The sequence below is a fragment of the Alnus glutinosa genome, chromosome 10 (assembly GCF_958979055.1).
Source record: "Alnus glutinosa chromosome 10, dhAlnGlut1.1, whole genome shotgun sequence".
NCBI lineage: Eukaryota > Viridiplantae > Streptophyta > Magnoliopsida > Fagales > Betulaceae > Alnus > Alnus glutinosa.
The window spans coordinates 7,361,811-7,389,632 of NC_084895.1; the positions used below are offsets into that span (position 1 = coordinate 7,361,811).

Here is a 27,822-nt window from a genome sequence, read left to right on the forward strand (position 1 = left end):
TAGTCGCCTTCAACATTGGACATTTCATATGCTTACCTCTCAAAAACAACACAAATTAACCCAAAATCCGACACAGATTGCTGTTGAGCCAATATCTAAGCTTACAGCCGCTTAAGATGTTTGTAATAGAGGAACCAAGAAGAATACCCATTTTTCAGTCAGACTCAAGTCATTCTAGTTATAGAACCATCATTTTGACTATAATTAGCAGTAACGTAAATGACTATCAATCTATCATATTGAGTTCGGAAGTGATAAAAATGAATTTACATTTGATAGGTCGCCTTAGCCTGTGTCTAATTGCTCTAAAATTAAGAACATAAATAGGCTGGTAGAACCTAAAAAACATACCACCATCCTGTTTTTTTCCAGTTATAGAACCAAAATTTGACACCATACAGATTAGGAGCCACCAATGACGATTTTTCCCCGTCGTTCAAGCTCATAAAGCATTTCAAGCGCCGCAGAGTCAAATGAGCTCTTCTTATCAGCTCTAGCATCACCTGTGCATTCAAGGCTGCCGAATTTCGGTATGTGCAATGTTACCCTCGATACATAACTGTTAAAGCCCTTTTTCATTTCGGAGCCTTCGCCAAATTCAATCGGTGTACTGTGGGAGAAGATATTAGTTAGGCCAAAAACTGAAAAGGATTAACAATATTATGAAGAAAGGGAATTTTCTTGCAGCCAGGCCTGGATTATATGCAAATGTAAAGCGAAGATTACATAAATGTAAAGTTCGAACACGAGAAATGAACTAGAGAATATACAGCCTGGTTGGCTAGGCTAACCTTGATTTCTTTTCGGTTGATTTGAATGCAGGCATTGGCCACTGCCCTTTCTTACATAACATAAAAAGAGAGGTCCGGGGTCCTCCTTTCATCATGTTGATTGAAGGAATAACTGCAAATAAGCACCCATAACAAAATTAATAAATATAATATTGATATTATTTTTGTATATGCTGGAATAAGGCAGGACACATCCAGCTCTTATTTTCAAGGATTTAAAAAGTCATAGCAAAGTATGAATGCTTACAAACAAAAAGGTCAAGGTGCACAACAAGAATAAAAATGAAATGCCTGGATGGTTCAAAAATTGTGTAGACAACCATGGAAATTTCCAGTGTTGAAGTTTATTAAGTTGAAATCACATCTTACATCAAGCTCGATCATGAAATACGTGGCTCTCTTTGGGTTAAGAGGGGGGGAGGGGAGAAGAGATTCTCTCATCTTGTTCTTTTTTGCCAAAATACAAGTACACTGAAATTTGACTAAAAATGACTCATTTTTCACACATTATAGCCCAATTTTTCCAATGGAGTGGTTACTGTAAGACAACGTTGAGTAGTAAATAGCTAATGCATTTGATTTTGCACCATTTTTATTTCATGATCTTTTATAGTAATTAAATAAAAATGCATGCAAGTTCATTATAAGCAAATATTGAAAGAATTGATAATCTAGGAATGGAATTAAATCGAACACAGTTCAGGGACTAAAATCATGTGTTTAACCAAACAAAAATTGCAATGCAAAAGCTGAAATGCCACATATGCGTACGAATTAAACTGACATAATAACTACTGCTCTGGCAGGTTTGGATCAATCACTCTTACTATCAAAATGAGAAAAATATCCCATGGATGGTGCAAACCTGGGGTGCCATTGTCAGGACTGCAGGCTTTCTTGGAGCAGTCATTGGCTGGGGAAGAAACTCCACTTGACTCTGCAGGCAACTGAACTTCATTTGTGTCTTGCTTTCTATTGATAATTGGCTCCGAAAAATTTTCATCAGTTGTTTGATTGCAGACATCAATTTCTAAGTCTACAGCAGATGAATCACGGACATGGTCAGACTCCAGCTTTCTCTTCTTTCGTGAGCATGAAATTCCTCTATTCTGTTGCGTTTACAAGTATTACATTAGAAATGTTGGGTAAATGAAAAGGTTCAAGAGATTCTGAAGCACTAGGCTAACTTTGGAGAAAAGAAGAATCTGAAAGGCTTCACACGTCTTTGATTTTTTTTCAATTTTCAAAATAAGGCATCGAAGTAAAAATAATACTAAATAAGATTATAAAAAAAATAAAAATAAAAATTTTAAAAAAGAGAGATTCTGCTGCGGTATTCATTTATATAGCTTTGAAATTGTTGCAACACAGAAAGTAAAAAAGGTGATCTATGACAAGAGGGACATTGTATCTGTAAAAAATTATAAAAAGACTGGTAGCTAATAAAATAACCCCAGCACTTATAAATTATTGTAAGAAAAAATTTTGAACCGCCCAATAATTTTTTATTAAGATAGTCTACCTCAGCATAAAAGAAAAACAAAACATAAAACTATGATGCTTCAGTTCTTGGAAAAACTTGTAAAACCTATATTATGGTAGCTAATAAAACAGCATGCATTTTGAGAAGCATCAACAAACCTCAAGTTCCTTCAACAAATGACATGCTGCTTCTCCTTTTGCAGCTTTCCTGCTCTGCTCATATCCCTCTCCAACCAAAAGGTCGTCTTTCAGCTGTAACTTAAGCTCGACATGCACCATGTCTCCCTTCCTTATGGATTTTTCTTTTATAAAATACCCAAGAGAATCACATAATTCATTCAATTTACGCAGTCGAGGTAGTTCGAGTTTATCAGGGGTCACAATTGGAGACAATAGTGGCTCATATATTCTCCACACTACATCAAGATTAAGCTTCGTGTCAATTAGTATTGCCCCTGCAATACTTTCCACCAGATCTCCAAGAGCCTGTAACCAAAAAAAAAAAGAAAAAAAGAAAAAGGATAATCATATAGAAAACTAAACCATAAAAAGGTAAACCAGTGTTTCAATTTAACAACCAAGTGACTTCTACAACTGCATATTCTTTAGAAACAATAATAGAACCTTCAAGGCCGAGCAGAAAGCTGCCTAGTTATTATATATGAAATCATCAACTTTGTTAGATTCAGTCAACTTTGCTAGGAGGAAGCTGTGTGATCTAAAAGAGGTACAGAAAAATTATCAGAATAGGTGACTGCAAAGATCATGGAGGTTCCCAGACTCTATTTTTGACTTTTGACACTTTTGTTGTAACACATGGTTTCTTGTTTTTTGGTTGTAGTTAATCTATCTGCATAGGCTGCTTTCTTCATTTTTTGGCTTCTTGCTTGTGCTTTTTCTGAGATGTGCCTACATGTTTTTTTTGGAAAAATACACATACCTCTCACCTAAACTGAAGATTGCATCACTGTCCTCCCCAAACTACTAAAAATTTGCAATGACCCCCAAATGACAAAAACATCCATAATCAAAATCAAAATTAAAAAAAAAAAAAAAAAAAAAAAAAAAAAGAGGCTTGCCAAATGGGGGGTGGCCGAACTAAAATTTAATTTTTAGTTTTTAGTTTTAAATTTTAAATTTTTTCTCTTTTCTTTTTCAAATTTATAGGGGTATTTTTGTCTTATTGAAAAAAATTTATTATCGTTTTGTCTTTTTGTGGGAAAAATGGGACATTGCAAATTTTTGGTACTTTGGGAGGATATTGTACAATCTTTAGTTTGAGGGGACATTGCAAATTAGGTGTCACATTGAGGTAGCATGTGAACCTTTCCTTTTTTTTTTTTTTTGGGAAGCTTCACTTAAACCTACAGAAGTTTCATCGCTTTTGCAATCACCCCTTAAAGTTCGAAAACTCTCAATTTAGTGTATCAAACTTTAAAAAGTTTGTAATGCCACCTCTCCCATTAGGATTTGGAGTTAAATCAGACGGCAAATGAGTGAAATGACCTTTATACCCCCTGTAATATTTATAAAATTACAAAATTACCTTAATTATTATTATTTAAAAAAAAAAAAAAAAGAGAGAGAAAAAAAAAAGGGTATTTTGCAAATTTCTAAGGCCTCCGTTAGGATTTACTGTTAACAGTAAATCCTAACGGACAGGTGACATGACAATGTTTTTAAAGTTTGATAGACTACATTGAAAAATTTTGAACTTTAGGGGGGTGATTGCAAAAACGATGAAAGTTCAAGGGAGCTAAGTGAAATTTTCCTTTTCTAATATATAACACTGACTTACAAAAAAAAAAGACAGAATTAACTGACACAAAAGGTGCATGTCCAACTTCACCTTAAAAAGAAAGGAATGAGAATCAGTACAAGACCAACCTTAGGACCCTTTGGGCCTTGAAGTGATCTGCCCATAAGAGGTTCAGAAATACACTTGACATATTCTGTTATCTGACTTAGTAGTAAACCCGAGCAGTGTTGAAGATGCTGGTGAAGGTTGTGTCTTACAGCCACTTGAGCAAAATTTTCATTATTAACTGAAGCTGAGCGCAAGTCAGTCAACTCGCCTTGATCAATATCTGTGTGGCTCCGAAAGAGGTGCCATGTAATAAGCAGATCCAGCACCGAATCACCAAGAAATTCCAGCCTCTGTCAAAAACTCATGAAATTAAAAAGAGAGACATAAAGCTCTTGTTCACTGCATGTTCAATATCTCATTTTATATATATGTAGATAGATACACACTCCACTTCTGGAGTAAAATTAAATACAATCAGCAAAAGCTTTCTGATATTTTAGCATGCCAGGATAAAGAATTTTTAAATTATTAGTTGAGGTGCTAACTTTTAAAATTTACAAATACTTTTCTTCTACAGCCATTTGAAGAGGTGATTTCAAGAGAGCGGGGATCGGAACAGAGAAAGATTAAATACAATCAAGTCTGCTGAAAACTTTCGTTTTTACCTGATAACAGTAGCCAACTCCTACTTCTTGCTCAGATGCGTGTGTTATGGCCTCTTGTAAAAGCCCCTTGGCAGAAAATTCATACCGAAGCTTTGACTCTAGGGTTGCAATCTCATTAGCTTTTGGGACATAGGATCGTAGAGATGCAGCAGAAATTGCTTCAATAACTAATGAGGGATCAAGTTCAGCATCAATTTCAAGCCATTTCATCATATCAAGTGCAGCAACTAATCCACCGCCAATGTAGTATGCTCCAATAAGGGCTTCAACACAATCAGCTATAGTTTTTGAAACCATCCATCTATGACCCCTATCACAGCACTTTCCAACCACAACTTTTGGGTCTTCAGTTTGGAATTTTCCATCCAAAGGCACTTCTAGAGTATCAACCCTGCATTTACAAGGAACAGGCCGTAGAGAATGCTGTCCAGGAGCAACCCAGCGACGAGGATCAAATGCACTGTCACGTATATATCGCTGTTACAGAAAGTGCAAAGCATCATACACATAAACTCATTGTGGTACTTAAGCCAGTTAAAAGTCAACAGAACCCGCACCCAAATCACAGTCCTAACGCATCCAGGAATTGGAAAGCAGGGTATAGACAAAGTACACTCAGACAGATATAACAGAAGTGCAGATATCTTAACAGCTTCACACAACACTAATATCATTTGCCCAAAGTAGAAAATGTATGTAATAATATGCCAGTGATCTTTGGACCAAATTGCATCTCCTCCTTCCATAAACAAGGGGTGGATGGTAAGGTCAAGCATTTAATACTGTTTAAAGTTTGAGTTGTATTTATCTGATAGAAAATAAATAAATAAATAAAAAATAAAAATAAATCCTGCAAATTATTTGACATGCTCATGTGTCAATATTGGATACCGAAACTATTTCACCCAGGATGCTGTTTCCTTGTACCCATATTATTGTAGCTGAATCCGATATCCAAATTTATGCTTCATGGCAGATAAATCCTAACTATTGATTCTGTAAAGCTGCATATTCCTCAAAAAATAATGAAGACAGCTGGGTCTACTTGTACATTTCTGTTCCCCTGTTAAGATGAATTTCATTTTCCAGTAGTGTAAACTAACTTAAAAAATAAAAATAAAAATAAAAAATGACAGATTAATACTTTTTCAATAATTACATTGAAAATAACAAATAATTTGAAATAAAAGAAACCATGCATATAAACAATAAACATCCACAATGCATGAACTATTATGAGATAAATATGACAACTAGAAGTATGTGCGGATGAACCGACATCTGAGCATTGGTTGTGATTAATTCAAAAATTGGACAAAACAAAGCATGGGATTCACCAAACCTATCCAAATAGAAAGAGAAGGGAAAAGTCTAAGGAAACCATTTATATGACTATGTGAAGCCTCTAATTTGATGTGTATAAGAACTTCTAAGGCCCCAATATTGGTAATGTTAAATCCAGCACCACTATATTGATCCTCCCCGTCCGGAGGCAAAAAATCTACTAACACAACCCTTTTTAAGATGAAAAATCATGAGCTGTAGATTTTCTCCATAAGGTGACATTTCAAAGCTGTCACTATTACACAAGGAAAAGAAAAGGTATAGTTCAACATTCCTCTGATACAAGTGTATGACAACCAAAACTGCACATATTCTCATTGAAAAGAGGTTAGGAAGTCCAGTTCATTTGTACAATGATGTGCCAAACAGAAACCAGTTAAAGAGATGTAACCCATATATAGCAGATAAATGGTCAAATACCTGTAACTTGTGATCTGTTCCCAATTTATGGAGTGTTGCATTACAAACAGCCCATGAGCGTCGAGCAGTTAGTTGTCCTTCATGTTTCTCAGGATATTTAAGAAAGAGGTGACAGCTCACAGCATACTTTAGAACTGAATCCCCAAGCAATTCCAAACGCTCCATTGAAAAATTCTCGCAACATCTTAGCGTTGTAAGAGCTTCTAGAATCTAATCACAAAAGACCTTGGTTAGATTAAATGTAACTGTATGATTCAATGGAAAATAGACCAATAAAGACAATAACCAGATAATAGGACAGACCAATGTGCTTGAAATATGAAAGTTGCTAGAACAACAATCAATCTCTTCTCTGAGCTGGCTGGCCAACATCAGGGATTCCAGACGGTGCATCACAGATGGTAGTAAGTAAAATGATCTCAAAACTTCTCTGGAAACATCAATTCTGATTAAAAGCTCGGGTGGCATATGAACATGCATCTGTGGCTTTTTGATAAGCACACCACCTTCCAATGTCTTACCAGTAGCCCCTGCCCAATCGCAAGAAAAAATATTAGAAACTATACATACACAGGGCCATACATTGCTAAATCTGATTCAACAATTATATTGAACGTGAATCAGAAATCCATTTAGTTATTCTACCACACCAACTTGTCTGACATACCCAACCAGGAAAAAAACTAATACCTCATCTAGGATAAATACTAGTGCTCTAGGAAATTTTGTGTTTTCCCCCTTTCTTAGCAGGCATGCTTCTAAGCAAGTTTTCTATCACAATTTAGATATAGGAAACGTAGTTGACTGCTACCTGCTTTCTAAAACATGCAAGTCTATTGAGAAAAGCCTTAAATTTACCCTTGAGAGAAGTGTGTACCAGTGCCTAACTCCACTCTCTTTTCTCTTCCTTTTCCAATTAAAAGGATGTGCCACAGAAAGAGATTTCATCTATACATACCACTCCCCCAACCCTCCACCCACCTTATCCTACGAGAAAACTGGGCACCATAGTAGAGAAAGAAACAGAGCTGAAAAGCCATGACTAAGTTGATTTACCAAGTACAGTACCCTGAGAGGGCAGAAGGGTGTTGATATACAAGGAACACCTATCAAGATCAAGAACGAAAAAAGAGAGCACAAAAATCTATAAAGTTAGAGATATTCAGAAGGGTGTTAACAGAGATCCACTCAAAGAGTGATTTAAGAAAATAAAGTTGTAGCTCCGAACTCGTCTTCTTGCAATCTTCGAAACTCCGAGCATTTATTTCTCTCCAAATACACCACATCAAATGAGAAGGGATTACATTCCAAACAGTATTAAAAACATTCCAACAAAACCCATCTGGGCATAACCCACTCTGCTCCAAACATCTGAAAAACCAGATTCCACAATTTACTTGCAGTATAAGAGTGAAGGAGGTGACCAGGTGTTTCCCCACCTCTTTTTACACATAAAACACTAATCCATCACTATGATGTCCCTTGTAGAGATTAACCATAGAGAGAATTTTTCCTACAGATGTTGTCCAAGTGAAGAAAGACACCATCAAAAGAACTTTAGACCTCTAGATGCTCTTCCAAGGGAAAGAGCAGTCCACGTTGGGGAGGACGACTTTGTAAAAAGTTGACCTCAAAAGATCGTCTTTTCAAAGGAATCCAACACTTCATCTCCTCGACCTAGCCTAATGGAATATATAGCATTGAAAAGAGAGGATACAGAATCCAGCTCCCAATCACGCACCAACCTGAGAAAATTCATGTCCCAATGTGATATGGACAGCAAGCTAGGGCTGACGTGGCACTACAGTCGCACACCCTAACCCTAGCCTCCGCACTAGGGCAGCAACCCTAACCCTAGCCGCCTCTAGCATAATAAGAAGCCTCTAGCCGAATAAGGAGTAGAATACTTCTCTATATTTTCTTTCCCCAAGTGTCTTAGCTAAATAAAGAATGTATTTTCCATTCTTAGTTTATTTTCCTGCGGTGTGTTATGACGGCTAGACCTAATGGTCAAGTCTTATGACCTAGCCGTCATCTATTTAAATGTAATCCTACTCAAAGAATAAGCATGCTAAATATTAATCAAACATAGACCTTATTGGTTGTTTGGAGATCAAGGCTCTCTCGAAGTACCCCATATCTTATTTTTCTTGCTCTTTTACTAGTTGATTGTATCAAGTAGTATTAGAGTGAAGGATTGTTTTTTACAACAATCTCCAATCCACACCATCACCATGTCTTCCCGATTTTTCCAAAATGAAGAAGAACAAGCAAGGTGGGAAAAGCTACGGTCAAAATTCCTCGCGTACAAAGAAGAAGCGAGCAAACGGATGGAGGAGATCAGGAAAAGAATTGAAAGCTTTTCTCCAGCACGCACCTCTCCGGCAAGCCAAGCCTCACACATAACACCTACCTCACCGGCTGCCACCATCACAAAAAAGAGGAAGAAAAGAGCGTTAGAAGCAACAAAAATCCATCCACACCGGCATCCCACCAAACCACCGTCAACCGACCGCAAATCAGCCCACCTCGGCCGTAAATGTAGAAGGCACCGGACCCAACCTTCCAAACGTTTTGTCATCAACTCACGCCACGCCTCCATGCCTCTAGGAGTCACTCGTGTTCATTGTAGTGCGAGAGAGGTAAAGAAGAAGGCTTTTGTTTTTGCTTGGTTCAAGAAGAGAAAGGAAAATAGTAAGAAGATGCTGGAGCAGAATGTGAAAAAGAAAGAAGAAGAGTTGGAGCCAAGGGTGGAAGGGCAAGGAAGTTGTTAGGGGGGAGGGATGATACCGACAGCAAGTTAGGGCTGACGTGGCACTACAGTCGCACACCCTAACCCTAGCCTCCGCACTACAGCAGCAACCCTAACCCTAGCCGCCTCTAGCATAATAAGAAGCCTCTAGCCGAATAAGGAATAGAATACTTCTCCATATTTTCTTTCCCTAAGTGTCTTAGCTAAATAAGGAATGTATTTTTCATTCTTAGTGTATTTTTCTGCAGTGTGTTATAACGGCTAGACCTAATGATTAAATCTTATGACCTAGCCGTCATCTATTTAAATGTAATCCTACACAAGGAATAAGCATGCTAAATATTAATCAAACATAGACCTTATCAGTTGTTTTGGAGATCAAGGCTCTCTCGAAGTAGTCCTTATCTTATTTTCCTTGCTCTTTTACTAGTTGATTGCATCACAATGCACTTCGTCATTGTGAATGATCATGTGGTCAGCCACCATCCATGTCCCCTGCAATGCAAAGTAACCCTAGAAAGGTTTCCTTTAGAAAAAAATTCACACACCAAACGTCATTCCAAAACTTGTTCTGAATGCCATCACCCACATCGATACTAATTGTTAGTATTTTGGCCTTATTCTGTGTTTGGATAAAATCACTTATATGTAAGGATGCTGCAAACAGAGATTCCACTGTTCAGAGTGAAGTTAGAAGAAATTCAAGTTCCCTGTCAGCCGTCCGGACGATGTGTCATCCCGTCCGGACGCCTACTGTTCCTGCTCCATCCGTCCGGACGACGTGCCACACCGTCCCGACACAGATAGTCCAGCATCATCCATCCGGACACCTACACAGTATCGAGGATCTTCTGTGCCAGCTTGCTTCCGTCCGGACGTTTCAGCAGCACGTTCGGACGCTACTCAGTTCTCGAACGGTTCTCTGTTTCTTTCCAAGTTCCAAGAAAGGGAAGATCAATCAACCGTCCGGACGTTGTGGTATATCGTCCAGACGCGTATCTTCATAAGGCAAGAATCGCAGTTAAAATTTGACCGTCCGGACGTCTGACAGCTGTGGTCCGGAAGTTGGTGCATCGTATATGGAAACTGCCGATTCGACTTCAACCGTCCAGACGTCTCCCCCTCATGGTCCGGACGCACACGCATTAGATATGGAAATTGCGTGTTGAAGTTTAGCCGTCCGGACACTCCTGCCCCTTGGTCCGGACGCGCAAAGCCTGTTATGGAAATTACTTGCAGCGGACGTGCGTCCGTCTGGACGATCGAGCCATCCCGTCCGGACGATGTTCTTATATAGGAAAGATTTCTCCGCGAAAATTTTGGAATATCCTGTCGCACAGTTGTCCGTCCGAACGGCCCTGGTTCACCGTCTGGACGGCTCACTAGCTTATTTTGCCTAACGCCCATTCTGACCCCCAGCCTATAAATAGGGGCCTCTGGGCACTTAGAGCTGCAAGAATTCGGTGTGAATTCCATTAGAGCTCAGAGACGTGATATTTCCTCTGAAGCCATTCTTCAAGTGTGCTGTTGCTGTGCTACAACCGAAGTTTATCTTAGAGGTCGGCTCTAAGATAAAGGATTCCATTGAAGATCCCTTCAGGTAGGTAAACCTGGTTGGGAAGTGTTCGTGTTGGGTTACACATTAGAGAGCAAGGTACGACCACTGCATCAGTACATGTGAGTGTTACTATCTTGTATCTAGTTTTGTCTTTTGAATAGTGGAATTCCTGGGTTTGGCTGCCCCGAAGTGGTTTTTCTCTTAACTGAGTTTCCACTTCGTCAACAAAAATATCTGTGTCATTTACTTTCCGTTGTGTTTTAATTTTTGGTGACACGTATGCACACTTTATTTTTAGAAGTCATTTCAATTTTTCGATTGGTATCAGAGCTTGGTACACTCTGAGAAGATTAATTTCTTGAGTATTATTTATTTGACTTCTATATTTTGATATGTCTCAAACTCTTAATTCTGTTCCTACCTTTGATGGTACGAACTATGGCTATTGGAAGGCACGTATGCATTTCTTTTCGAAATCTATTGACTGTTGGGGTATTGTTGAAACTGGTTGGACTAAACCAGAAGATGCAACACCTGAACTAGTCCCTCAAAAGAACGCTCGTCTTTCAAATGATAAAGCCCTCCATGCTCTATGCCAAGCACTTTCTCCATCTGAATTCGTTAAAATTTCAAATTGCGAATTAGCCAAGGCAGCATGGCAAATTTTGGAAACAGCATATGAAGGCACAAAACTTGTAAAATCTGCCAAACTTCAAATGTTGATTTCAAAATTTGAAGATATTAAGATGTTAGAGGAAGAGACATTTGGAGAGTTTTACTCCAAAATAAGTGACCTAAGGAACTCCATAGTGAGTCTTGGGAAACCTATCTCGGATGTAAAACTCATCTGAAAAATTCTCAAATCCTTGCCCGAGCGTTTCAGGATTAAGGTAACTACTATTGAGGAAAGCAAGGATCTTGAAGAGATGAAGATTGAAGAGCTAGTTGGATCTCTTCAAACATACGAGCTGTCTCTGCCCCCGATTAAGAAATTAAAAACCATTGCTCTTAAGGCTTCCAAGAAGAAGGTAGAAGCCTCCTCTGAAGAAGAATCTGAGGATGAAGAAAAGGCTGTGGCGATGCTAGCCAAAAATTTCAGAAGACTAATGAAAGATGATCGGTTCAAGAAGAAGTTTTCTGACAAAATGAAGAAACCTCTCAGAGAAGCTGAACCAGAGGAAGAGGAGAAGAGAGATCCCAGAGGTCCCCGATGTTTTGAATGCTCAAGCTTTGGGCATATTCGGGCGGATTGTGGGAATCTCAAGAAGGGCAAAGGGAAGGCTTACAATGTGACTCTCAGTGATGAGTTCGAAGAAGATGCTCCAGAGTCTGACAAATTTCTGGCCTTTGTAGCCCCATATATTGAAGAAGAAGACTCATACTACTCAGAGCATAGTGAGATTGAGTAGAGCTCAAGGAGGCCTACAAGACACTTTACAAAGAGTTTGAGAAGCTGAGGGAAGGCCGAAAGCAGCAAGTTAATGATCTGAACAGTCTGCATACTGAGAAGAGTTCATTGCTGCTCAAGATACAGGAGCTCGAGGAAAAGCTACTTGAGACACAGCTCCAGCTAGAGAGTCACTGACGAAAAGTTGACTCGTATGCTATCCATCCAGAAGAGCCCACATGACAAGACTGGTCTCGGGTATGTAGCTTCCTCTTCTGATGTTCCTTCTTCCTCAAAGACTGTATTTGTGCCTTCTACAGTCCCAAAGCTTCCTCCAGTTATTGAAGATAAACAGAAGGAAAAGGTCAATGATGATGTTCCAGGCACTCAGCAGCCTCATTCCATCAGAAGACCTCCTATTTGCCATCACTGCGGTCTCAGTGGGCATGTTCGGCCTCAGTGCTCCCTCTTGAAAGCATAAAAGGCCAAGGCCAAAAAGGAAGCGCCCAAACAAGCTCATTATGGCGCTAAACCTATGGCTCAGCATCAGACTTCCTGACATCAGGCATCTTATCAAGTACCATGGGGACAAGCTTCAAGGCATCAGTATCAAGCCCCTTGGTCTCATACTTCTCAACATCAGCGACCTCAGCAGCAGTTTGTACCAGCCAATTACAGAGGCACTTACAAGAGCAAACCCAAGCATTTGAGAAGGCCCCAAGAGCAATACTCCAGTGAGCCTCCTATCTGGATGCAAAACATGATAGAGTTGATGATGCAGTCTTGTCAGCAACCACCCACTGGTAGGCAGACTTGGGCTAAGAAGGGCAGTTACCCCAGGAAGGGGAACCGACGCACCTAGCAAGTTCGGGTGTTCATGCCTAGGATTTGGTTCCTAGTCCTAAGGCATCAGGTTTGATTGCTTGCACCTTTTATGTTTTTATGTGCTTGTCATGCAATCTAGGAACTAGCTTGTTGTGCCCCCTGTTTCTCTTAAGAGAACTTTACAGGTATTATTTTTGGGGAAGACAAAAAAAGCAGGTCGAGCGAGTGTTTTTGTGTAATGGCATCATTGAGCGTACACAAGTTTGATCGTGCCTTAGCATATGATGTTTTCATTTCCATATTGCATGTTTTGTTTGTTTTTTTTTTATTATAATAATAATAAAAAAAAGGGTATTTTGGAAAAAATTTGCAGGATTTTATTTCTCTTGGCTTATAAGATATTGCATGCTTTCTTGCCTGATATCTCAATTCAGTTTGCATTGATTAAATAAGCTTAAATATAATTAAGAGTTTTGACTATACTAGCCAAGTGTTTTTCCTGTTTATGCAAAAAGTAGGATAGCTTCTTTTCTCATGCAATGAAAAAGTGCACTATTTCGGGCTCCCCTAAAGGTACATCTTTCCTTCTCTAACTCTTTGTTTTTGAAAATTTTGGATAAGAGAAGAAGTCCTTGATAAGATGGCCAAATTGACCACAGGCTAGTTGAACCTAGCATCTATAAACTCTGGCACTTCCGCATGTTGGCCAAGATTGTTCAGCAGAATATCTGGCCTGTTGCCCGGCGCAGTGATCTGATCCTGAAACGGGCCCAGTTTGTCTATGCCATCCACCTCTGCTGGCCTTTCTGCCTATGCAAGCACATTTTGGGGGTTATATTAGAGGCCCGTGATGAGAGCACTGCTGGTATCCCTTTTGGCTGCCTCCTTACTCAGATTATTCTTCAGTCGGGTATCAATGTCAATGGCGAACCGAAGATGAAAATCCAGCAGCCCATCAGCAAGCAAACTTTGGTGAAGTCTAATGCACAACTGCGGAGAGATGACTCCGATGATGAGGTGCCCCCACCTGCTGGTATGCCAGTCAGCTTTCCAGATATGGCTTCATCCTCACATACTGTGCCGCCATCTGAGCCAGAGGTCAATTATGCTCAGATTATGGAGACTCTTGCTGCACTTCAGGGAGGGATGAGCAGCTTGCAGGTGTCTATGACCTCCATGCAGCAGTCTATGTGTTCCATCCAGTTAGCTATGCACTCCATCGACAGGCGCGTGGAACAGAACCAGCTGAACCTTCAGGAGTGCCTGAAATATCATCATCCTAGTGGCAGTGATGATGAGGATGATGTAGACGGGATTTTACCCATGCCTGAGGATGTTTGATTCCCTCTTATGTTTTGTAGATTTTTATTATTTTGAGACAATTTCTGTTTTGGTTAAAACTTTTTGGATATATATTACTCTGTTTCCCGGGTCCTTCTGAGACCGTTAGGGGGAGTAATTATTATGACAGTTAGTTTTTATTACTCTGTTTTACCATTTGTCCCTTTGTGACAAAAAGAGAGTAATTTTTATTTTTGGACCGAGAATGTATTTCCAAACCGGTCAAGTAATTTTTGTCCCAGAATGGCCAAATGGGGAGTTTGTTAGTATTTTGGCCTTATTCTGTGTTTGGACAAAATTATTTATATGTAAGGATGCTGCAAACAGGGATTCCCCTGTTCAGAGTGAAGTTAGAAGAAATTCAAGTTCCCTGTCAGCCGTCCGGACGATGTGTCATCCCGTCCGGATGCCTACTGTTCCTGCTCCATCCGTCCGGACGACGTGCCATACCGTCCAGACACAGACAGTCCAGCATCATCCGTCCGGACGACATCCTCCTTCCGTCCGGACACCTACACAGTATCGAGGATCTTCTGTGCCAGCTTGCTTCCGTCCGGACGTTTCAACAGCACGTCCGGACGCTACTCAATTCTCGAACGGTTCTCTGATTCTTTCCAAGTTCCAAGAAAGGGAAGATCAATCAACCGTCCGGACGATGTGGTATACCGTCCGGACGCGTATCTCCAGAAGGCAAGAATCGCAGTTAAAATTTGACCGTCCGGACGTCTGGCAGCTGTGGTCCAGACATTGGTGCATCGTATATGGAAACTGCCAATTCGACTTCAACCGTCCAGACGTCTCCCCCTCATGGTCCGGACGCACACGCATCAGATATGGAAATTGCGTGTTGAAGTTTAACCGTCCGGACGCTCCTGCCCCTTGGTCCGGACGCGCAAAGCCTATTATGGAAATTACTTGCAGCGGACGTGCGTCCGTCCGGACGATCGAGCCATCCTGTCCGAACGATGTTCTTATACAGGAAAGATTTCTCCGCGAAAATTTCGGAATATCCTGTCGCACAGTTGTCCGTCCGGACGGCCCTGGTTCACCGTCCGGATGGCTCACAGGCTTATCTTGCCTGACGCCCATTCTGACCCCCAACCTATAAATAGGGGCCTCTGGGCACTTAGAGCTGCAAAAATTCGGTGTGAATTCCATTAGAGCTCAGAGACGTGATATTTCCTCTGAAGCCATTTTTCAAGTGTGTTGTTGCTGTGCTACAACCGAAGTCTATCTTAGAGATCGGCTCTAAGATAAAGGATTTCATTGAAGACCCCTTCAGGTAGGTGAACCTGGTTAGGAAGCGTTCGTGTTGGGTTACACGTTAGAGAGCAAGGTACGACCACTGTATCGGTACATGTGAGTGTTACTATCTTGTATCTAGCTTTGTCTTCTGAATAGTGGAATTCCTGGGTTTGGCTGCCTCGGAGTGGTTTTTCTCTTAACTGAGTTTTCACTTCGTCAACAAAAATATCTGTGTCATTTACTTTCCGCTGTATTTTAATTTTTGTCGACACGTATGCACACACTTTATTTTTAGAAGTCATTTCAATTTTTCACTAATAAAACTAGAGAAGGCATCACAACCTCTCCTAATATTTTTCTCCTAGTATCAATAAAAGTGATGCACCTTTTGTTCTCGTTCATACTGATGTGTGGGGCCTTTCACAAATGGTCTCTTTATCTGGTTATCGGTGGTTTGTCTCTTTTATTGATAATTTTTTTCGAACCACATGGGTCTACTTGTTAAAGGACAAAAGTGATGTGTTTTTTGTGTTTAGATGTTTTATAAGATGGTACAGACTCAGTTTAATACCAAGATTAAAATGGTTCGTTCTGACAATGAAGGTGAATATATGTTTGGTAATCTCGACACATATTTTCGAGAGCAAGGTATACACCAAACCACGTGTCAATACTCTGCAGCAAAATGGTGTTGCTAAACGGAAAAAAATCGGCATCTTTTAGAGGTAACTCGTTTTCTTTTTCTTTTTTTTCTTTTTTTTTTCTTCTTTTTTTGATAAGAAAATTTCATTAAAAAAGCGTAAGGCGCCCCTAAGTACACATGAAGTATACACAGGAACAACTCAGCTTCCCCACATGAAAAACCCATAAGAAACTACATACCCACAACACCCAAAACCCACATGAAACCCAAGATACAATAGAAACCCTCCAACAAACACCCAAGATACAAAGTAACCCCCATAATAAAATAAAACCCAATAGAACCCCCCATCCAACACCCAAGATACAAAGTAATCCCCATAATACAATAAAACCCAAGATTCAAAAGAACCCCCCATGATACAATAAAACCCAAGATACAAAGAAACCTCCCCTCATACAAAAAAAAACCCCAAAGAAGAAAACCCCCCAAACCCAAGAAAACCCCCAATCAATACCCCCAAAACCCACACAACAATACCCCAAATACAAGAAAACAATCCCAAAATACAAAGAAAAGCCAGAGCTACAGTAGGCAAAAAAAAAAAGAAAGTGGCGCGTGGAGCCACGCGCACCGGTGCGCCACCGGCGTGTGTAGACACGCGCAACCAGAGCGGCGCAAAACCAGCCGGAAGGACCACCGGAAGAAGCGAAAATTGCCGGAGAAGCCATCGGAGAGGCGCGTGTGTGCAGGAGAGGTCCCATACGCAGCAGATCTAGCACCCAAAAAACAGAAACACCCACGGCCACTCGCGACGGAACGGCGCGTGGCGACCACCCGCAGCAGTTCTGACGGCGGAGAAGAGTTGGACCACGACGGAGAGTCCTCCGGAGAGGCACGTGGACGGCGAGGAGGCCCCAAAACCTGTAGATCTACAACCCAAGAAGCGCATGAACAAAAACGGCCACCCACAACGGCACGGCGGCAACCATAGAGACGGCGACATCGGCAAGGACCGGAACAAGCCGGTGAGGTCACGAGTGGGGCGCGAGCGCGCCGGAAAACCCAACCACTGAGAACTACCCCCAACAAAAGAAAACCCCAAAACTAAAAGACCCAAGCGAAGAAGAAAAGCTAAGAGAACCTAGACCGGAGAGGAACCAGAAGAGGAGGGAGGGAGGGAGGATGGGATCCATCTTCCCTCCCTCACAAGCGAAGCAGAGTAGGCTAAGGGTTTTTTGAAAAGAGCGGGACGAGAGAGTCTGGAGAGAGAGAGAGAGAAAAAAAAAAAAAAAACTCGTTTTCTTATGCTTGACATGCATGTTCCCAATACTTATTGGGGGGAACGCCTTACTCACTGCTACATATCTCATCAATAGGATGTCTTCTCGGGCATTAGATTTCAAAACACCCCTCAAGGTGTTTCTCCGAAAGTTTTTGGTTGTGTTTGTTTTGTCCATGTACATGGTCCTGCTAGGAGTAAGTTAGACCCTCGAGCCCTCAAATGTGTCTTTGTGGGCCATTCTCCTACTCAAAACGGGTACAAATGTTATCACCCCCCATCGAGAAAACACTTTGTCTCTATGGATATCACTTTCTTTGAACCACAATCATACTTCTCTTCATCCCAAACTCCTCTTCAAGGGGAGAGTAAGATTGAAGATGATTTTTTTGACTCCGTTACCAGTCCCTACTCCTATGCCGGAGTTGGAGCAACAACAGCTTATTAATGAGTCTCCTACTGAACCTACTGATAAGCCATATGCGCCACCTGTGGAAAAGTTGAGAGTTTACTCTAGAAGCCAGAAAAATAAGACCATTCCTGATGCTACATGCCAAACATCTGATCCTGGCTCAGGTAATGCTACTTGTATTCTGATATGAATTATGTAATACCTGTTGTCAATGATACGAATCTGCCCATTACACAATGAAAAGGAGTTAGGTCATGTACACACCATCCAGTTTCTGATTTTGTTTCTTATCAACAACTTTCTTAATCATACTGTTCCTTTGTATCCAAATTGTCTTCTATGTCTGTCCCTAGAAATCTACAGGAGGCACTTAGTGATCCAAAATGGAGAACAACAATGTAAGAAGAGATGGAAGCTCTTCACAAAAACAAGACTTGGGATCTGGTTAAATTACCTAATGAAAAGAAGGTTGTTGGCTGCAAGTGGGCGTTTTTGGGATTGTTTCTAAGGAAACATTTGCTCCAGTAGCAAAGATGAACTCAATTAGGGTTGTACTCTCTATAGCTGCAAACTTAAATTGGCATCTACATCAATTTGATGTGAAAAATGCATTTATTCATGGAGGCCTAAGTATACATGAAAATTCCCCCTGGATTGGAAGATTCATCCTCAATGGGAAAAGTGTGCAAACTCAAGAAGGCTTTGTATGGCCTAAAACAATCCCCAAGAGCATGGTTCGAGCGGTTTTCCCGAGCTATGCAGAGATTTGGTTACAAGTAGAGTCAGGCTGATCAAGCACTCTTCATTAAGCATTCCTCTCAAGGAAAGGTAACATCTTTAATTGTGTATGTTGATGATATTGTCTTAACAGGAAATGATGATGGGGAGATACAGAACTTAAGACACTATCTTGCTAATGAGTTTGAACTAAAGGACTTGGGGAGTCGGAAGTATTTTCTTGGCATTGAGGTAGCAAGGTCAAAGCATGGTATAATTATCTCCCAACGAATATACATACTTGATCTTCTTAAGGAAACAGAAATGCTCGGATGCAAAGCCACAAACAATCCAATTGAGGTAAATGTTAAACTGGGAGAAGGTAGTGAAAGCCCTTTGGTGGATAAGGGCAGATTTCAGCGATTGGTTGGACAGTTGATTTATTTATCTCATACCCGTCCAGACATTGCATATGCGGTTAGTATGGTAAGTCAATTTATGCATCCTCCATGAGAGCCTCATATGGAAGCAGTTTATCGCATTCTTTGCTACTTAAAATCCTCATCGGGTAAGAGATTGTTTTCTCAACATGATCATTTGAAAATAGAAACCTATACAGATTCAGATTGGGCTGTTTCGATTATGGATCGATGGTCCACGTCAGGTTATTGCACATTTGTGGGAGGTAATTTGGTTACATGGCGGAGCAAGAAACAATCTGTGATTGCCAGATCTAGTGCAGAGGCAGAATTTAGAGCTATGGCTCAAGGAGTATGTGAAACATTATGGTTTAAAATACTCTTGATGGAGGTTAGTCTATAGGTTTCTTCTATTTAAACCTATACAATCGTGTGAAACTATCACAAGCAATAAGAATTTCTCTCTCTTTTTCGTTCTTTACTTTCTACTAGTTAAATTACCATTTGTCCCAAAAGCTTAAACTAATAGGAAGAAGTAATTTAATCATTTAATCAATACTTTAACACTACCCCTCACATGTGAGTTCAAACTCCCTTTTAATAGGTAAGGCCCAATACGTGGAATATTTAATTGAAATGGGAGGTAAATGAAGGAGACATGGTTTAAACTCAAGACCTCTGCTTTGATACCAATTAGAAAATAAAGAACAAAAAAAAGAGAAAAATTCTTATAGCTTGTGATAGTTTCACACAATTGCATAGGTTTAAATAAAAGAAACCTATAGACTAATATGGAAAGAAATAAAGACTATTACAATCATTATAAATAAAGAAGAATCATAGTGTGTCGGTAGTTTCCATCTTCAACAAGACTCACCTCATATGACTCGGTAACAACATTAGAGCACCAACCACCCACTAGACTAACATATTTTAATCCACTATATGTCCAATAAGCCTCTCTCTCCACGGCATATCTCAATAACGACTTATCCAAAAGAGCCTAATCAAAAGTAAGCAAATTCCTAATTCCCAAACCTCCAAGATGGAGACTGTGAAATAACTAATCTTCAAAGTAAAGATTCCATTAGTATTTAGTCGAAACACTGTGGAATAACATATTTTTATCCACTATTTGTCTAATAAGCCGCTCTCTCCACGGCATACCTCTATAACAACTTATCCAAAAGAGCCTGAAGTAAAAGTGACCAAATTCCTAATTTCCAAACCTCCAAGATGGAGACTGTGGAATAACTTACCTTCAAAGTAAAGATTCCATTAGTATTTAGTCAAAAGATGTATGAAGCTCCTTTCAAAAGAATTTAAAGATGTGAACTCAAGGTCTAAGCTCCTTCCATGTTTAGGCCGAATTGTTTCAATCAGATTATCCAAGTTTGAGAATGAAAAAAAATAAAATTATAAATAAATAATAATAAAAAAATCTTCACAGACGAGAAATATAACCAAAGTATAATACCAAATAAACTTCCCAAATGATAAAACAAAAGGACCTTAAGAGCAATATACAGATCATGCGCACAAATGTACGAGAACAGTATATGTAACAAACTCATGCATGCAAATTAACATACCTTCATCATCAAAGTTCACAAGAAGGTTGTGTGGATTATGACTTTGCTTTAACCGCAACAAAGGCTGTCCCGGATAGATAAGTGTAATTCCATACCTGATCAGGACTAGTGTTATCTACGGAGACTATATACAGCAATTCAGTGGGGAAAGCGCAAAAAATCTTTCAGGGTAGCAAACCACCTACTTTTTGTTGAAGTACTCAGCAAAAGTTGCATATTCCGGTGGGGCAGTGTCAGTGATTCCATCGAAAGGACTCTCTGCAGAAGTATTATTCACAGCCATAACAACAGAATAGATTTTTCCGGTGTGAACTGCCAAAACTACCATATCTTTGAGATTGTTTATGTCAACCAAACAATTAGCAAAGTGGAAAACATTATTGCTGTTGCATTCTGTTTCAAATGAACTGTTTCTACAAGGTGATATATTTACTGTCTCAGCACGGCCAGCACTCAACACCGACCTTTTTTTCAGAATTTCAACCACAGAAGCACAAGAGTTGATTCCTGTCCAGTTTATTAGGCAAGGTTCAGGAGTTGAAGTGTTGAATTTTTCAAGAGGTAAAAGTAAATACATTTTTGATGGGCTCCATAGTGATTTTGTTTCTTTCTGAAGTAAAAATTCTCTGTGCGCTCCAGATTTGGATCCAACAAACAGTCTCCCGAACAACCCATTAAAAAAAAATTCTTGAAAGCACGTTGCTTTGATCATCTGGTAAAGAAAAATGGATGTGGCAGCATAAGTAGAAGTATTTCTCAAAAGAAGAAGAGGAAGAAGACAACTAATAAATTAACAAAGCTAACATCTGCACACCTGTTCCGAGTCCAAATGCACTTGCCCACAAAAAGATACAGAAGACTTAACCATCTTTGAGACCAAGTAAAGTTCAAACTCAATATTTCCGACGTCATCATCAAGCTTTGTCTCAATCAAAAGAACAAATCCAGAATACAGCTCACCAGGAATATTACAGCAAAAGTCAAATTTATAGGCCTGAAAAGTGGCTCCATCAACTTTTTCACCCCAATTTCCAGATAGTGCACGAATACAAGTTGTCCCATGTAACTCCTTCCTCTTTGTTGTTCCTTCGAAGACCAAAAGAAAAAGATTAAAAAAAAAAAAAAAATTAAAAAATTAAAAAAAAAAAAAAAACCTTAGCACATATCAGGTGTGATCGAAAAACAAAGTTCAACAACATAAAAGCACAGACACCCACTATACTTTTCAGCAGTTGAATTCAAAAGTAACTCAAATATAAAACATTAAATCATCTAGAACATTAACTTGAACCCAAAACATCAATCAAATGTATATTTTCAACCCATTAAATGCTACAAAACCAAAAGTATACTTTCATGCAAAACATTGCTGAATCATTCATTTTTTACATACAAGGGCAAATAGGACCAAAAATAAAAAATCTTATTAAAAAAAATGACCAAACGGTCTTCTTATTACAATTATTTGAGAAGTGAACAATAGTCTTGTAAATAAGAGTATTTTACCAAGGATTTTTTGCTTTACTTTTTCCTTTGCATTCTAGATTAAATCAGATTCAAATACAAATGCATGTATTTCAATAATATAACGTACCCCAATGAACCCTTAAAATATTGAAATAACAGAATCTTTCTGTGAACGCCATACCTAACAATCAAAAATAAATTTGCCAGTAGTTTATTCATATACATACCAGCACCTGAACCTGATTCTTTGCTTTTTACAATGAGATCTTTCTCAGAAGGCTCTTCGATGGATGGGAGAAGATGAGCATCCAAAGCACCCATTTGATGCAACTTCTTACATGCTTCCAAGCACACAAGCTGCTTTGCTAAATGAGAATTCCTACTCAAGGGACCATCTATGGATTGAAAAGCCGCATTAGGAGGTAATGTCATTTTACACTTATAAGACCCATCAATACATGAGAAGTGAAAAGTTGGCTTCGGTGCAAAGTACCTAAGTAATACAGAAACCAATTACGACTGATTACAAAATAAATTTATTTAATGACTCAGTGCTTCAGGAAAACAAAAAGAATCATAAATTACATCATTGCCAAATACAAAAGGAAATTATATTATGTACATCAAAAATTTACGAGGAAAACATATACATACTTGTCACCAGGGAGTTTTGCACAATATCGATGAACGAGATTAACACTAGAATCTGCAGTAACAGACGCCCCAGTCCCATCCACGTAATATGTATTTATGTCCTCAATACTACATGCTTTCTGAATGGATACATCAGGATCTCTATTTATGGCTGTGTCTGTCATTGAACGCTCACTCCTGAGTATGTCAAACAGTTGATTCCTTTGTTTTGCATTTCCCCTTTAGATATACATATAGTTAGAACAACAATATATTTTACAAAACATACAATAACAAAAAAAAAAAAAAAAAAAAGAGTTTCGAGAAACTATGTAAAGGAGAGGCGATTTCACCTCTCCAGCATTACAACAAATTGAGAGTTATTCTGTCGAGCTCGTCCCCGAGATTGGACATAACTACGGACTGTCTTGGGTAGGTCAAAACGTATCACACAGGAACAGTTTGGCACATGAATTCCCTCCTCAACTACATCTGTAGCAAATAGTAAATTGACCTACATAGAAGGGTTTGCTCATTTAGAATCAGGTTTTTGAATAACAAAACTTCTAACAAGTCAAATTCTACAGTGTAAAATATTAGACACCTTCCCAGAGCGAAATGACTCCAAGGTCTCCTTTTGCATTTTTGGTGCTAGTGAGTCTGCTGATGTATTACTCCCAGTCAAATATGAAACTGTAAAATGAGATAAATAGGAAACTTTCTTCACGAATCTCTCAATAACCTTAGCTGTAACAATTCTTTCAACAAATATGAGGCACAGTACTTGCTTTGCTCCTCTGCAACCACAAAACGTGATGGTAAATCCACTATTTAATCATATAAACAACAATTGACCAGTAAAGTAGCTATGTTACCCAAATGATTGGAAAATTTGAAGAAGTTCAAGTAATTTAGGAGATACATAGCCCAAATCTACTGCCTTTGAATAATCAGACCCTGAATCCAGAAGATTTCTATCACCTGAAAAGACACAAAAGAAATCATATCAGTAAGAAATATATTTAAAACAGAAAACATATCATGACAGTTTTGATATGAAAAATAAAAGGTTCATTAAGCAAACAAATAAACCCCAAAATATTGATATAATGCAACATATGAAAGATTTTCACAGATACCAAACTAAATCTATTCAAAAATTATTGGAAATATAAATCTAAATTTACTTATCAAAAATTATTGGAAAGAAGATTCTCTTTTTAAAAAGTAAGGATATAACCTGTGTTCACAGATGCCAATTATGGTGTACAGCACCTGAATATATCACTAACAACTAAATTACATCAAAAAGAAGTGTTTTCCAAGGGTCGAAGGCATTTATAATTTACCAGCTTTTACCCAAACAAATAGAAAAGACAATCCAAAGTCAGAAAATTGTTGATTACTTATCAAAAAAAAAAAAAATTGTTGATTCATACTGCATAGTAGGAACAATAATTGTTACATCTTGTGGGTTATGGAACATGGAGAAAATGATGTGTACACAATATTTTGATGGTAGTGCAAAGAAAACATTAGTGACAAAGAGTAGCAGCATCAGAAATTTTGGTGGAAAAGCAAATGATGTGGACATGATATATCAGAATCATAAGTACACAACAAATAAACAAAAGCAGCTTGTGGTAGATTATGACAAAAAAAGCGAAAGCAGTTTGCAGCACAACGATGCAACAAAAATGGATAAAACTTATGGTACTGTTTTAACATGGATAAAGCATAAAGAAAGAAAGCACCCAAATGTCATACCGTGTGGGAAAGATTCTCCAATTATACACAAGATTTCCCCAAGAAAATCTTTACACTGCAAAGAACTTGCTCTGTAAACTTCACACTCTTCTTTGGTGTTGCGGAGATTCTCTAGACAGACTTTCACAGCCTACAAAACAAAAAACATAATATAAAAAAAAGTAAAGTTAAGAGGTAAAAGGTGTGACCATGAAAAATAACCATCTAGATGTCTAAGTGACTTTCACCTGAATTCATAGAGAAAGAACAAATATCATAATATAGAAAGAAACAAGAGGTATGACAATATGGAGAAAAAAAAAAAGAAAGGGTAGAACCAAAAGGTATGACCACAAACAATAGTAACTTTGTATAGTGATTCATTATGGCTATGACGTCTGCAACTAGGGCTGCTTCAATTTTATAAAATTGGAGGAAACTAAGTACAATTGTGAAACAGAAGATCATGTATATTTCTTCTCTCTTTAAACCACAATTCTCCTTTCTCATTAATCTAAGTTTAGACTCCTATCATACCTCATAAGCACACACGAGTCCAAGCTCATCAAGACAATACAAAATCTTTGCTTGGTCATTGGACAACCGCTTTCGCAGCATCTTAAATTTATCATCTGTGTCTTTGTAAGTACTTTGCAACAACCCTTGCAACTCTGACAAGGAAGCATCAAACTGTCAATGCAGATAATACTTTATTAGTATCCTGAAAAGTTTACCGCATAAAAGTAAAAAGCTAAGAATGGATAGGATGTGTTTCCATGGGTGAACATGCATACATATAGATGCACAAATACCTTGGACCGCAAGGCTTCTATTTTTTCTTTTAAACCAAAACCAGGGAACTGCGCTTGGTCATAAAATCTACACGTTTCTTTTGCTGAGGGCACATATACTTCCATCTCCGTCCTGTCTTCAACAGTGTACACCTAGTGCAGAAAGCATCTATACTCAAGTTCAACCCATGACGAGTTCAGAATAATTACTATAAAAAATGTTAAGTACCTGGGAATCCAAGATACTTTCAAGCTCTGTTATTTGACCCTCACAGTCCGTGGTGGATGAGACACCTGATACGCAAAATTTCTATTAATTCCGCATATCCAATAATTTTTTATTTTACAAAAGATCTCATAACCAGATACTAGATAATGAATATTTGGCAATGAGCCCCGAAAGTTCTGCATAGTATTTCTTAAACACAAAGCATAAAAATAAGTGAAAGCAAAATTACTAAACTTCAGCAGATGGGCAAGAGAATAAGATACTCTAATCATTCAACAGCTATCAAATGATCTATACAGAGAAAGCATAAAACCTATGCAGAGAAACTTAGAAATTATTAAGCTAATTAGCTTTCCAGCTTCTAAGGAGACTTCACCTTAATCTCTAGTGTGAAAAATTTAGTGAAACTAAACATATAAAGTACCGACAGCAATATACAAATATAGTACATCTCAGACATGTACACTATTAAGCAAATCAAATACTGTACAAAGTACTGCACCTAACCATCTTCACCAATGACAAAGAAGAACACAACATCACTACAATATTTTACCTTTTCGAACTACAGGGGATGCCGTCATTCCAAAAATCTTTGGCTTGTCATTAGATTTGTGATAGAATTCCTTCACCAAAACAAAACAATCATTGACATGTTTCTTAATCACACATAATAAGAATGAAAAGTCAGCTTAAGATGGTGTGCAACAACGAAATTAGAAAATAAAAGATATTCACCTTCATTATTTTTGTATAAGGATGATTACCAGTAGCACGATGACATTCATCAATAATCATCAAGCATACTGTTTCTAGGCTCAAGAATGCCTTTCTTAGTGCATCCAAAAAAATCTGGGGTGTCATAACTAGTACCTGTAAGATAAAACAGAGGATATGCATTAGCAGCACACTATCAATGCTAAATTGAAAATAGAAATTTAAATATAACACTTTAAGACAAATTATTAACATGTGTAGCATGGCTTAAGAAAGAATAATCTTTTTTTTTTCACAACTTAGACAAGCGAAATTAATTGTGGCAAACAAAAACCAAAGTTTTCAAAAACATTCAATTAATTGATTTCTCATGAGTAAATACTAACCAAACAATATCGGAAACATTGATCAACTGTTTATGTTAAACGCCAGCAAATATAAAGCATAAAGAAATAAAATTAAGAAAATAATTAAAATGGTGGAAGCTCAAATTGAGATTTCAACGATAACCTGCCATTAAGAAGTAGCCATCAGAACTTCCCGAATAGAAAACATAAAAGTAATATTTCAGCATACAGATAATCACTACTATGCACTGAGCTGTTCAGAAGCAAACTTACATCATGCTCATTAATTTCCTTCTCCCAGCACTTTAAACTCCATTCATCAACCCCCTTGGCTCCATAATACTCTCCCACTTCCAAACTTGTACATATTTTGATAAACTCAAATTGCTGCAGACACAAAACCCATTTTTTTCAATATGTGAATGAATCGATCAGCCAGATTGCACGTGGGTTCCCAAGGAGACATTAGCAAAAAGATCTTTCTTTTCTTTTAACCCAAACGAAAAATATGAAAAGTACTGGAAAGAAAACAATAAAAGGGAAGTAAATTAAAAGAACATGCCTGATTAACAAGATGAACCGTGGGAGCCAAGAAAATAACCAACTTTTTACGGTCACCTGACTTAATAGCTTCAGCTATGTCTTTGATAAGCAAAACGGCTATCATCGTTTTGCCAGCACCTGTATCCAACACTGCTATTGTGTTCCTCCTCTTTGCAACTTCAAACACCTTCAATTGGTACCTACCAAAACAAACACACACACGCACATGCAAGCAGACATACATTCATAAATTCACATTATTAAAATCTCAAAAACACAAAAATCTTTCTTCTTTTTTAGGCAAGTACACAAATCCTTCAAAAGAAAAACAAAAAAGAAGAAAAAAAATATAGAGACCTTCTGGGTTTGTAGTCCTTGGGATTGGGGTAAGAGGGTGACTCTTGAAGAGAAGGATCATCGGGAGGGTTGACACCCATGTCAGGGCTGGAGTCATTCAGGTCACTGTAACTCCTCCGCTTGAGAGGATTATGGGTCTGAGTCTGCTGCTCGGCGGAATGCATGATGATTATACTGTACAAACTATCACAACCCAGAGATTCCCTCAGTCCGAGAGCAGAAGCACATGGAATGAGCAAGTCAATCACACAAAAGCTCTGCTCAGAAGAAACAAACACACAAAGAGTGTGAACCAATTTTCTTTACTTTT

At 38.6% G+C, this 27,822-nt stretch overlaps 1 protein-coding gene across 1 annotated transcript; it reads right to left on the reverse strand.

Moving 5' to 3' along the window:
• On the reverse strand, positions 1 to 27,822 carry LOC133879595 (endoribonuclease Dicer homolog 3). The gene is made up of 25 exons (XM_062318215.1): positions 27,513 to 27,822; positions 27,175 to 27,355; positions 26,886 to 26,999; positions 26,287 to 26,421; positions 26,105 to 26,174; positions 25,549 to 25,613; positions 25,341 to 25,472; positions 25,066 to 25,218; positions 24,550 to 24,679; positions 23,658 to 23,763; positions 23,387 to 23,579; positions 23,136 to 23,296; positions 22,804 to 23,022; positions 22,377 to 22,642; positions 21,497 to 21,768; positions 20,868 to 21,394; positions 20,683 to 20,777; positions 6,813 to 7,039; positions 6,510 to 6,719; positions 4,746 to 5,222; positions 4,161 to 4,430; positions 2,433 to 2,759; positions 1,657 to 1,900; positions 792 to 903; positions 1 to 610 (listed from the first exon to the last, which is right to left on the reverse strand). The coding sequence occupies exons 1-25, from the start codon at positions 27,674 to 27,676 to the stop codon at positions 403 to 405; spliced, it is 5,058 nt and encodes a 1,685-aa protein (XP_062174199.1). The 5' UTR covers positions 27,677 to 27,822; the 3' UTR covers positions 1 to 402.

What these genes read in the sequence shown, in the direction of transcription:
- LOC133879595 (XM_062318215.1), bottom strand. Translation starts at nt 27,676, where the DNA reads ATGCATTCCGCCGAGCAGCAGACTCAGACCCATAATCCTCTCAAGCGG. An exon ending in AAGGACTACAAACCCAGAAG is followed by an intron (nt 27,356 to 27,512) that starts GTCTCTATATTT and finishes TTGTTTTGGTAG; the next exon opens with GTACCAATTGAAGGTGTTTG. An exon ending in TAGAAGCCTTGCGGTCCAAG is followed by an intron (nt 25,219 to 25,340) that starts GTATTTGTGCAT and finishes CTGCATTGACAG; the next exon opens with TTTGATGCTTCCTTGTCAGA.